The 13,036-nt window shown below is 35.6% G+C and overlaps 1 protein-coding gene across 4 annotated transcripts in view; it reads left to right on the top strand.

The window, feature by feature from the left end:
• LOC140743303 (peptidoglycan-recognition protein SA-like) overlaps positions 1 to 9,421 on the top strand; it is a 47,283-nt gene extending 37,862 nt beyond the window's left edge. For 2 of the 4 annotated variants that reach the window (XM_073074469.1, XM_073074466.1), the window contains exons 2-5: positions 4,402 to 4,599; positions 5,406 to 5,593; positions 8,071 to 8,203; positions 8,757 to 9,421. In XM_073074469.1, the coding sequence (XP_072930570.1) occupies positions 4,402 to 4,599; positions 5,406 to 5,593; positions 8,071 to 8,203; positions 8,757 to 8,959 (722 nt within the window). In that variant the 3' untranslated portion in view covers positions 8,960 to 9,421. Of the gene's footprint in view, positions 1 to 2,900; positions 3,038 to 4,401; positions 4,600 to 5,405; positions 5,594 to 8,070; positions 8,204 to 8,756 lie in introns of those variants that run through there. The other 2 variants (XM_073074468.1, XM_073074467.1) reach the window with 2 other exon arrangements.
• The last annotated feature ends 3,615 nt before the right edge of the window (positions 9,422 to 13,036 follow it).

The following is a 13,036-nucleotide window of genomic DNA, read 5'->3' as shown; positions in this document are numbered from 1 at the left end:
CAGAGGTAGCGGCTTATCTGTGGAAGACCTCAGGTAGGAATATCTAATCCTATCTGGGGTTGATTACAGATGTCCATGGGTGGCAGTAGCCACTTACCATCTGGTGAACTGCTCGTCTGGTACTCCTATATTATAAAAAATATATTTTCGTAATATTCTTAAGCCAGGTAGATTCTTTGTTTGCGGTGTCCATCGAAAGCTCCTTTCCGTATACATACTTTTCAATGTCTAAAGTTCTATGTCTATATGGCTGTTTAGCCTGTCTCGTCTGTATGGCCTATATCCATATCTAATTGTACAAATGCCACCCCTTATACACTAGATGCAAAGGCGCAGCATTATGTAGCCTACGTCCAGACTCGTCCCCCCGTCCTCCCTAATAAACAATCGATACAACAGGAGGCAGCACTGGCGCTCTCGCGGGCGTTTGATGCATTTTGATCTGAACAGGAATGGTTGGAAGATTTTTAACAAAGGACAGAAAATAAATTTCCTTATAATTGAAATTTTCTACATTCAGCTCCAGAATACAATTCAGTGTGTCTTAGTTATATATGAGCAATATAATTATTTATTCTAATGTCTACCTAGTTAAAGTCTGATGCAAGTAGGACATTATGTATGAAAATTTATACTTGTGTTATCACGTCTACGAGGCAACACATTTTAGTAACAGTGAAACATGTAAAATACTTTTCTAATTTACTAATTATTTTTTTATAAATTTTTCGTATTATTGGCTGTGGAGTGTCTTTGTTTCACCCAGCTGATTGTGGGTCTTATCTAAGAACTTGTCGGCTTCCGTACAAAAATAATTTGAAATAGTTCGAAATAGACGAATATATAGTCATGGCAGTAAATCGAAAACGGTAAAAATATATTTCAAAAATTTTGCCGCCCCTAAAATGGCTCGGAAGGACTTGTGTGATTTTGGATTTACTTGAGCTCCTTAAAATGGATCCGCCAGAGTATTAACACATTCAAACAATATTAAATCAATGGTATCTATAACAGTCACATCATTCTTATTCATTTGCAGATAAATTTATGTCACTTATTAAATACTTTTGTATTCTTATATTTTTTGCATAGTCTGTCTTGCCATATGACTACTTTTCTCTACTCATGTGGTCTTGCTTTGAGTTATGAAATGTCATCTGATTTTTTTAATGTCTTGTGTAAAGAAAGTCTGATTAATTATAAATGAGGACGCGTTATAGTAAAAATTATTGATTTTGCCAGGATATATTTTATTTTCGAAATCCCTTCTGAGCCTTTTTAATATACCTGAGTAATTACGTACCCCTAAATAAACTATAACGTGCACTATAGCATTTGTCTGTGAACACGGGCGGTGGTGGGTGGCCGTGGAGCGGAGGACCCCTCCCGACCCCCCGACCTCCCAACCGCAGCCGTCCTCGGACTTTCCAATACACTTCCGCGTGTAGGTGCATTATAGTTACTATTTTTGATTCGTGTTTTCTGCATATAATTTGTAATCTATGTCTCCGGATACATCCTTCACCTTACAATCCGTTATTATTCTAGCGTGAATTCTCAAAATGGTCGAATAAAAATGTGTTAAAATATACTTACATATAATTTTGTTAACCATTATAACATCTGCCAGTAATATGTATGTCTACGTCTACCTTTAAAATTATTTTATTTTTTCTTTTTTCTTATTTTACCTATACCTATACCTGTCCCATTGTTGTCCAAATGTCCTCCCCAAATACTGCTCTGTATCACCTACCAAGTCCAGAATAAAATTATGCAAAAGTTGACTTCAAACAAATGATAATATAAAATTAATAAGTATACAATGAATTAATTAATAATAATTAATTTATTGTTCTAAATTGACTTTATAACAATTCATCTTAATAAAAAAATATTAATACATTTTGATTCAAGATTTTTAAGTAACCCCAAAACTTAACCAACTGCAGGGAATGGCTATGTGATTACGTGTTTCATGTTTACCATTGTATTATGTTAGACTCGTGCGATATATCTTTTCGCCTACCAAAGATATAAATTTGACAATCCCTACTCCCTATGCAGCTTTGTACGTGTACAAAGTTACACACATATATGTGTATACAGATTTATCCGCAGACCAGGGCGTGGTCCTCCCCCTGTTGCCTAGATGCAGGTGTATTGCGTTATATAGTGCCCCCACGTCTCCCCCGGCGACCCGGCTAGGACATAAATCAATACTGAATCAACGTACCTAGGCGTAGCTGTATGCACTAGAACGCTATTCGGGTGTGGCACTCGATACAGTTTACGGCAATCCTTTGTCTTGAAACTTTCGATATCTGAGGCCTGGAAAGGTTAATTAAATACTTTTTATTGAGATTGATAATAGAAATACATAATAGTGGAATTTTGTTAGTGATAGAACACTTTGTAGTTTTATTTCGGAAGCCGCCTCACTTGCGTCCTGACTTATGTCTTCTTTATAACAACAGTGTTAGTGCTGCTGTGGTCTGGTTTGATGAGTGTGGTAAGGAAGATAAATTTTTTCGAGGCATTCTTATTGTCTGTGAACGATGTCAGCCGTGACTCTTAGCGGCAGTAAGCACAGTCCATCAGGTGGACCACATGCTCGTTTGCTACTTCTATTATTAATAAAATCGTTACAAAAACACTTAGGATGACATTAAAAATTTATAAACAAATTGAACTTCAAACATGTATGAATGGAGTTATTTAGTATCATTTACCTTATCGGCAGTCGATTTATTTATCGATTAAATAAATATAGACCTTCAACCATTTTCCTTATAATATCTTCTAGCATTGCAAATTAGTTTCCTAGATAAATAGTTGTAATGTGCAATATAAATATTATAGAGCCGTCATCGGTCATATTATGATATCTCGGACAAAAACCAGACATGTATCAAATAGCAGTGTGTGTTTTGAAGCTGTGTGGTGTTGTCGTGGGTAATGTAGTGTTGTGTGCTATCAAATGATACCGAATATAGGAGTTGAACCATGGTCGAGATACAGCTAAACAGTTTGTATAGTAAGTTTTTAGTTATTTTTAGGAATTTTAAAATAGGAAGTCTCCTAAAAAACGATAGTGCTGTTATAAATACCTAATACATTTAAGGGGGAACTTGACATTTCTTTATTCAAAAAATGTCATATCAAGAAACTGTTTCATTTTAAAGATTAATGTAAGATCAAAAAAATCTACGGAATCTCAATATAGCAACATAATGCATAGAACTAAATTAAAATATTTTTATATACATCTGATCGTTCATAATACAGTCTGATCTGCCCTATTACTACTATAAATACTTGTAGATATTAAATGCAGGCAATTAAACAATAACTAATATAATTGTGAATAAGGCAGTTTACACACAAGTTGAATATGCACGCAGAATAACCGTGTATTTGTTCGTACAAATCAGGCCGAATTAAGGACATCTTTTTGGGAACGACATATGCATAGTTAAAATTTTCGAAGCTCATTATACTTATATCAAACTATTCGACCACACACCAGAGAATTATGCGAATGATAGTTGACACCGCTTACACTGGGATTATTATAGTTTTACGATAAGCGAAAAATGTAGCTGTCGATACGTAATCCTATACTACAATGTACGATCAGCAAAACGTTAGGTAAATTTACAACTACATTTAGTAACAATGTTAGCTTCGCGGGACGTATATCGATTATATTTTTAAGTAGTGAATATCTATTATTTTCAGAATTTTTTGTCTGTCTGTTTGTATGTGTGTTTGAAATCGCATTACTTCAAAACTACTGAAATTTGATTCAACGGGTTAGCAATATATACAGTATCTTACCTTAACATTTAGTCTTTACTTCATTCAAATTGATCTATTCTTTCAAAAGTAATTATAAATTAAAGTTAGTGTTTTTCTAACAATATGTGCTTGATAGTTAGCGATATACAATTGAAGTTATCATCATAATCCACTCCATCCAATCCATCCATCCATCCATCCACTCCAATAACTCGTTATTTAATAATGTGCTTGTTTTGTTTACATAAAACATGTTTACCAAACATAAGTCGAGGTTAATGTTAATACGTCTCGTTGTAGGCGGATATTTTCTTCATACCCTTATGCTTGTAGCATATTGTATTCTGTGATATTGTTGTGACAAAAATACAAAAAATAGAATAATCGACTTTTTCATGCCGATTTTTACAAGGCGTCCACACGTGTAAAGTAGGTACTATAGGGCCTTCTAAGATACGCCCGATAATAATAAATTAATCTTTAACAATTAAGTAGACCAAAATTGACAAATTTCGAATTGGCTACTTCGCACACTCCAATTGGATATAATCCACACAAAACAAAATAATTTGATATTAAAGCAGATATAATTGTCCACAGGCCACGGGTCCACTCACAACTCGTTCAGGGCTGACGAAGACCTCCGGCCAACAGAGGCGACTCCGTTGGTCCGATTTCCGGAGTCCAACCAACCAACATGGAGGGTTCGCTCCAGATTTGCCTTCGGAGTCTTGATAGGCATGCTGATATTGGGGAGCCTCATCGGGATATACCTCCTTTACCTCCAGAGCAGGGCGGGTAAGTAAGATGGAAACTATTTCCAGGCGATTGCGGCGACCCTTCTTCTCTTCATGATTTCTTTTTTTCTCTTCATGATTCGATTGTGGTGTTACCCAAAGGTGGTGGAAAGCCAGGGATACTAGTGTGAGGACAACCGTGGGCAGCAAACGATAGTAATTATACTTCGATAGGACTAGGTGCTTTTTTAGATCACAAGTATCTCGTTTCTGCTGTCATGAAACAAGGAATATACTTCTAATTTCAGGATTCTGAGTTTTGTTATAGATGTAAAATATTGTCATTGTAAAAACTAAGTCGTTATTAACTCATGCTAATCTCCGCCCAGATCTTATTACTTTTTAGAGCTAAAGCTCACACGATTCAGATTTTATTCGGTACTCGTCGATTAAACGAGTCCGTCGATTTCGTCCTAAATTGGACACTTGATCCGAAAGCACTTCCGCAATTTAGTCGTTCAGTTGGATTGGGCGGCTTAGATCAACAAATTGACAACAACCCATTCCATGTCTGATGTTTGCCCCTCGCGTTTCCCCTTTTCGTGATTTGCAGCTGGATTTATCTGAAAACTTGTCACTTATCGAATCTATAAATGATACTAAATATAATAAATAAATCTCTTTGCTGGGATCATCCTTAAGGACTTGGATATAATATTAAGACACTCTTATACAGAAATACAACATTGTGTAAATTCTTTTAAGACTATCCATAGAGCACTTTTAGAGAAAACCTGGGGTGGTACCAATCAACATCTCCCATGTTGAAAACTGATGATACACCAGGAACTCTGCCCTTTGTTTTAGATAACATCTTGCCACCAGTCGAAACCCCGCTGTTGTTAGTGAGCCGCGAGCAATGGTGCGACCTGCCCGTCTGCAGGCCGGCCCTCGCCGAAACCAATATGCCCGCACGCTATGTCGTTGTTATCCAAACCGGTACTACGACCTGTAACGACGTATTCGTTTGCACCGAGCTGCTGAAGAACATGCAGGTAAATTATTGTTTCATGTTAGTTAAGTGTAAGGTACATTTAAGATTCTAATGGATAAATCTTGATCAAAGGTATTAGTAAAATTATCTCATCACGCAATGGAGTCTTCGATGTACCTTAAATTTGTGTTAATTACTATAAATGTAATGTGCAATTGCGATGCGAATAGCGAATTACCAATAATCTGATGACAGTAAAACGGAGATGGGACAAATTTGACGCCGCGGCAGGCATCTCAAGTCCTCATTTGTGGTAATCTGTGTATCTGGCTAAGTCCAGTCCTGATTTAAGTTGGTTACGAATTACAAGCTTTGATGTCAGCTGGATTGGATCTTGATTTGCTTATCTTATCATATTAGGTTATGTAAGCGCCGCGATAACACTTTCCATGACGTAAATTTAGAAATATCTCTTGTTTTTGCCCTTCCCTTTACGAACACAATTTATAAAAGCACGTTGGGTTAAACAGCCAGAAATGCACACTTATTTGTTTTTACTTAAAAAAATTAAAATAGTGCTAAAGCGAAATTTAAATTCCAAATGATAACTCTGTATACGAGCACAGCGATAACTGAGATCCTGCGCTCTCATATTCCATACCAAATTATTAGCATTTCTTTTTTATTATTTCATATATCCATTTAGAAAACCGGATGAAAATCTTAAATTTCTTCAAAATGTGTACCTAATCTTTTGCGAATATATGCGAGTGTGCGTTAAGTAAGTAGTAGAAATGTTGCCTCTTGCGGAAATCGAAGCGAGTCCTTAACATACTACATATGTTTTATAGCAATTTGACTAAATATGTAACAAGATGCTACTTATTTTTCTACATTTATTTGTTATAAAATACCAAATGTTTGGTAGATAAAACATTGTGTAGATTGATTAATAATAACGGGCGACAGTGGTATCGCTCAAAAATTTCACACGCAAATACATTGATTATTCATGCTAAATAGCGACGTGACGTCGATGAAAAATACTTGAATCACAAAGCCATCTTGAGCTATGCAGCAAACGTTATTGAATCTGGCGTTTTTCTTATATTCTTGCATTAGCAAATGTATAATTCAGATCGAAAAAGCAAAGCGACAGCGATCAAAATGCGAATGCAGAATGAGCACATTCATTTAAAATATGATTACCTAATTATTAATTATTAAAAGATTAAAAGTGTAGTTTTAATTCAACTAAAGCAACATTTAAATATAAAATTTGAGGAACAACCGAGCATGCAATCTACATGTTGGTAAATGGTCACAAACGCCCATGTACATCTGTAACCAACTTCATATAGAACATATGTTCTATCTCAAGCCGACCACAGACGCCTTGCCCACTACCTGTAGACAAAGATGATTGCTTAAGATGTAAGCGCGCTGATATCATCATCCTTCCTTCCAACGATACAGAACTGCTTCATGGCAGAAATAGGAGGAACCTCCCAGGTCAAACAATTTTGCTTCCATGATTAATAGTATTATAGTGAGTTTAGTATCGATCTGCTGTGCAGTTGATTGTGAGTATATTCTTATCTGAATATGAAACTAAAAGTGTAGAAGCATTTTTATCACGAATGTAGCTCGCAGCAGCGCACTTGAGGAATTCTATTTTGATAGTTCCGATTGAAATACACGGTGATTGTCAACGATATTGTGTTTCACCGCTATTGGTCTTTGCTTAATTACAATATCATTTGACTACACAGATGGCAGTGGCAATGGTAATGGCAAAATGCAAAAGATATTTTTTCTTTTATATTCGCGCTAAGCTCCTTTTATAAAACATAACATCTTTATATTGCGAAGTGCACTTGAAATTAGTAATATGTTACGAAGTGTTATTTATCTACTTTGTGTTTGTACGCGAGCGGCTATGCTGCCATTAAAATGTTTATCGCCACGGCGACGTCTTATCAGGGATACTTATAAACATCGTTCCTACGTTGACTCCCGGATAATGTGTTACTGTAATAAATTAATTAGCTCTGCTATTGCCTGCCTTTTACTATTTAAGTTTTAGTCTCAATTAGCGAACAGTTATGCTTTTATCTGCAATTGAAACTAGTATCTTGTACAAATGCTCTCTTGCTCGTGAAGGCAACTTATTAGATTTTGTCATATTAACGTTTAAGGCCTTGCCATGTTTTAAATGAGATCAATGCGACCACTCGTGATTTCAAATAGAAATGTCTGGGCATACAGCAATTGAAACTTAAAAACGAAAAAATAATTTGTTCTATTGTTATCGCACCAGCTGAAATTATGCGCTTCGCTCGTGTTTCATTTTTAAGACGTTGTATGATATGAATGACTAGTACATGATAAATTTAATTCTTTAATTGTTGCAATGCTACGTACTCACTGCTATTTCCAAAGTAACATGCAAAAACATGTTTCGATTTCCATGTCATTTTACAGGTACAAAAGAATAAACATTTATTCCGAAAGCTATATACGATTTTTTTCTTAAAGCAGGAGAAGTATGGGGAGTTGTTGCCCTACAACTTCATGGTTTCGTCCAACGGAATGACGTTCGAAGGGCTCGGCTGGGCGACGCCGTCACCAATGTACCCTGGTCTGTCGGCAATCGTTGTGGCGTTCATCGGTAAGTGGACTTCGAGCTATGACCGCCTGGTATAGTCGGCGTAAAACTGCTAATCCGCTCTGAATATATAGAAACGAATCGCGTCGCCATAGCAAATTGTATGACTACACCAACCGACTCGCAACAACTTCAGAGTTGACTAGCAGTTTGGCGCGGATTATACTTGGTAATGGTACATCAGGGGTCAGCGGTGGTCAGGGGGATTACATACAGACCTGTTCGAATTGCGTTGTATTGTTTGTTGCCAACTTTTAAAATGTATCAATTTTCTTTATTAGATTCATATGTTTTGATACAACGAAAATTAAATGCAAAATAGCTGGAAACAACAATTTACTGATTTCTTTCTGTTTTTAAATGTGTAAATGTATTTTTAATGCCATCAATACCAGTCAGATACAAATACAGCTAAAGCAATTTTATGACAAATTTATATTATGTAGATACTATATGCAAGAAGACTTTTCCAACTTATTTTTAATTATTGTATTTGGAAGGTACCAATAAAGGAAAAGTCTATTTAGCCGTTGTTAAACGATGTAAACAATTTCAGGTAACTTCACTAAGGAAATTCCCTCCACGTCTCAGTTAGAGGAAGCATTCAACCTGTTCGACTTTTCCACAACGTACGGCCACTTAAACCGTGACTTCACTATCATTGGCAAGAGCACTTCGCCTGATAATGTTCCCATATACCTCTTTGATTCTTTGCAAAATCTTACTCAATGGGATCGAGTGCTTTCCGACGACTACTAGACGACTAGGCTACGATAATGTTCCTATGATTATAGATGATAACGATTTTACAACTGTTTACTATGGCTATGATGATGGCTTTGATAATGATCTCTTTAAATCCTTGCAAAAATAATTTAATGGTTCCCTCCGATGTTTACTACTATGACTACCGATGTCGATATTTATAATGATGCTGATATTACGGCGTTACGTTAATGGCTTTGAAAATAAAAAAAAAAAAAACTGAAAAGAATCGAATGCTCTCCGACGACTACGACTCTAAATACGGCTACGATAATGATGCTACGAATGTCGACCACGGCTATGATAATTTTGTTAAGACAACCACAACTAAAGCGCTACGGAAATGGCTCTGACGATGATGCTACGATTCTCGACTAAAGCTCAATGTATATGACTACGACGATGATGCTACGATTCTCGACTAAAGCTCAATGTATATGACTACGACGATGATGCTACAACTTTGCGACTACGGCGCTACAAATATGGATTCGACAATGATGCTATGATTGTTTGACCACAGTGATAAAATGTTATAAGAGTACATAGGGCAAATAAAACCAAGAACAACGGTAATGAGAAAGATTTTGATTATTTTTCCTCAAATTACAACTGAGACCCGTAATATTGCGTTATATGAGGATCATGCCTAATGTTAATGTGTTGTGTAATATGTTATTAATTAAATATTTAGTTTTGAAAATTGTGATAGAAGAATATTAATATATTAATATTTTGTTTATAAAAAAATAAGATAAGTTATTAGCGTTGTCATACTTTTTTGTTAAGAATCATATTTATTAGAATGATTTTAATTAGGTAAGTTATGAACAAGAACATAGGGATTTACCTAAGCCCGATTCCTATGTACTTTATGTGACATACTCTTCTTAAAATTGTGGAACTGATAAGTAGTACGGGTGGTAGAACCAGTGCCGGGTTCGACCGGGTCGGTACCACCGTCATTCATCTCGGAGTCGCGTCTCTGATATGTTTGATAGCCGAAGATACTGTAGGCACAGTAGGCGCTGGGAATCACAAACCACTGTAGACCAATTTGAACTTATTGCGAAAAATAATTTAATTTCAGATTGGTATTATTTGGTTTGCAATTTGACACCAATGTCGATCACCGTGACACGTGTACCGCGCCAGTCATAACATCTGACAAATCTTAGGTTAATCTTTAAAATATATTCCTGTATTAACAATTTTACCCCGTTATCCCCCAGCTTGTTCGATCTTAGATCGAACTTTCGCAATACCCAACATTTAATATTACTATTATTACAAATAATAACTTTATTGATAAGGGCATTTATCGTGTAATTCGGGTCATACGAGAGTATTTACTTGTAGGATATTAAAGTAGTTGTTATAAGTGAATAAAAATCCAAATACTTCCATGATTACGTAGAATTTGGATGAGTGTGGACATTTACTTATTGTGATAGTATATTACGCCTTATAGCCATTTTCCATTTAAATAAGTTCGTTGTTTATTAACTTATATATCTTTTATGTGGATATTTAAATTCGTGAGGGCCGTGTGGCTCCGGCGGCGAATAGACCACCCCATACTTGCTCGAGGGTGTCGTAGGAGGCGACTAAGGGCGACCCGGGGTGACGGGCAGCAGCGTCACCCTGGCTATTTTACATCTTACTGCGATCACCAAGGGTCTTCATCTCTTATTTTAATTTTACAATCTGAGCACGACGATCTCAATCGTAGGTACGATGGTCCCTATTTCTTGCTTTTGCCGAGCTTGGTGATTATGGCTATCCCTTCAACACATTCCCTAAGCAACTGATGCAAAGGATTTTTTTTATTTACCCTTTTCATGACCCCTACTTGGAAATGTGTGTTGACGCAGATATTGAAGGTTTCGGTTTGCATTTAACGTTGTTGGTGCTATTTTCCTTCATAAACCTAACAGATTATGGTTTGTGGGGAACGTGGCAAGATTGAGGCACTGCTAATGCACACTTCCAAATTTAATTTGGAAATCAATAGCTATAAGGCGTAATTTTGGAATGCTTCGAAACTAGATGAGATCCGATGCTGAACGCATCAAGTAGAATGTAACAATTCACATATATTCGTGTAGTTTATATTTATAAGGCTAGGATTAATTCAACTTTTCCCATTTAATCTCATATTTAATCTCTTAAATTTAAGTACTTAGGTTAAGATGCAACCTCTCAACATAGCACGCTGTTTAACATCTATATGTCATGGGAAAAATAAGTCAAGATTGATGATTGTTCTAATGTTAAGGTATATTTAATCGTCGTAATATAAGTGTAGTGTTATTCCTAAATCACATTTGGACCTAGTTAAGATGGACAATGCTCTTTCGAGACGCACTTAGTTGTAAGAAGTGAATACGATTAATGTATTAGGTTTAAGGAATAAAAAAATAGTTATAATCTTTCCCCCCTTTTGTTTTTGTTGTGGAGAATCACATAAGTCATCGAGAATGAATGAAATCACAATAAACTATATACACGCAAAGTAGTTAAGGCATAATTCTTAAGGTGTTCTATTTTAAGTGGTTGGTGTTACAATTTTATCATAATGGACGCCCCCCAAAGTGCAAATGGTGAAAGTGTAAAGTCAACGGTTAGCGTAATTCCGATTCTAGTGTTTAAACGTTTAAAAAATATTTATGTGTGTGTAGCGGTTGGAACGTAGTTGATAGTTGATAATATAATAACAGTATTTATCCGCGTTTAGATTTTTCTCTTGGATGTTAAGTAGTGGTCGCAACCATTTGTATAACACGTACAATGTGCTTATAAAAGTTTCGTATTCATTATTGACATCCGGGCTACGAAACTATTATGAGTCGTAATTATGTGTTACACGTTATACAATGTGGTGGCGTTGTTTTTAATATCTAAATGTGTAGATCGGTGTTGTATCAATGTATTCCTTCCAATTTCGAGGAATGAAATAAGTAGATGGTGTGTTACCACTCTTAAAGTAATTCCTTACTACCCTTGGTTTGTATACAACTGTCCTAACTTTTTTTTATATTCCGGCAATTTTTTATTAACACCAAACAAATTTTTCACTTCCCTCTCAAAATTGTGAGCTGAAAACGACCATGGGTGGTTTATGGAATCTGTGTTATAATAATATTGTAGTGATTGTGTTGATAACGTGTGTAATAGGTAACTTTGTTTTAGTTGTCCCTTTTACAAGTAATTTTATATGTTGGGAGAAATACAATAGAGATTAATAGCCTAATGTCATCTCTGAATAACACTGTCGGGAAAGCTGATGGTGTAGCGTGTCAACTGTAATTCTACCAACCTATAAATATACTGGCTCAAAGGGAACTGCACAAGACCTGTCATATAGACTTGATTACTATAACTATGTATATTATGAATAATTTGTATAGTTTATAATTCCAATATTTTGGCGATGTAGTCGTTATTGATAAGTGTGTATTTAATATCGTATTTACCAACGACTTGTGCGATTTTTTTAGTTTAGGGGTTCATATTGTTTAATATATACTTATCTTAAGTTTTGTAACCAAAGTTCCATAAATGACTTCGAAAATAAACAATGTTCATTTAATTATATTTCGTTTAAAAATTGTAAGATCGGGTACAGATTATTACATTTTTAAGTCGAATCGATGATATTTGACTTAACGCAGTAAATGATGTAAAATCAGTCTTACCAAAATTGCATCTCAATTAAATACCACCTAATCTGTACCCCATTGGTATTTATTTTCATGTCTGTCATAACAATGAGACCAAAGTATGGACCTTCTCCCTTGTCTGTGTTTATCTTGTCAAATTTTCTTAATAAATGTGGTAGTGAAAATGATGTTTGATTTACCCTTCCCCCAGCCTACTCCTTCGTCCTCGTCCATTTTCAATGAGACTTTAATTACTAACAAGCCTTCAGACAGCCTGATGTTAAGTGGTTCATGAATATCTGTTAAATAATCTGAAGCATTGAAATATTGAGTCTGCCATAAATGCATTGCTAAATCTGAGGACTAATGAATGCCTGGTGGAAACAGCCTGATGTTAAGTGGTTCATGG

Source organism: Epargyreus clarus, unplaced genomic scaffold (assembly GCF_041222505.1).
Source record: "Epargyreus clarus isolate Ecla_fem2 unplaced genomic scaffold, WU_Ecla_fem_2.2 ptg000007l, whole genome shotgun sequence".
Lineage (NCBI taxonomy): Eukaryota > Metazoa > Arthropoda > Insecta > Lepidoptera > Hesperiidae > Epargyreus > Epargyreus clarus.
The sequence above is the reverse complement of the archived record's forward strand: the minus strand, read 5'-3'. Positions and strand labels throughout refer to the sequence as shown.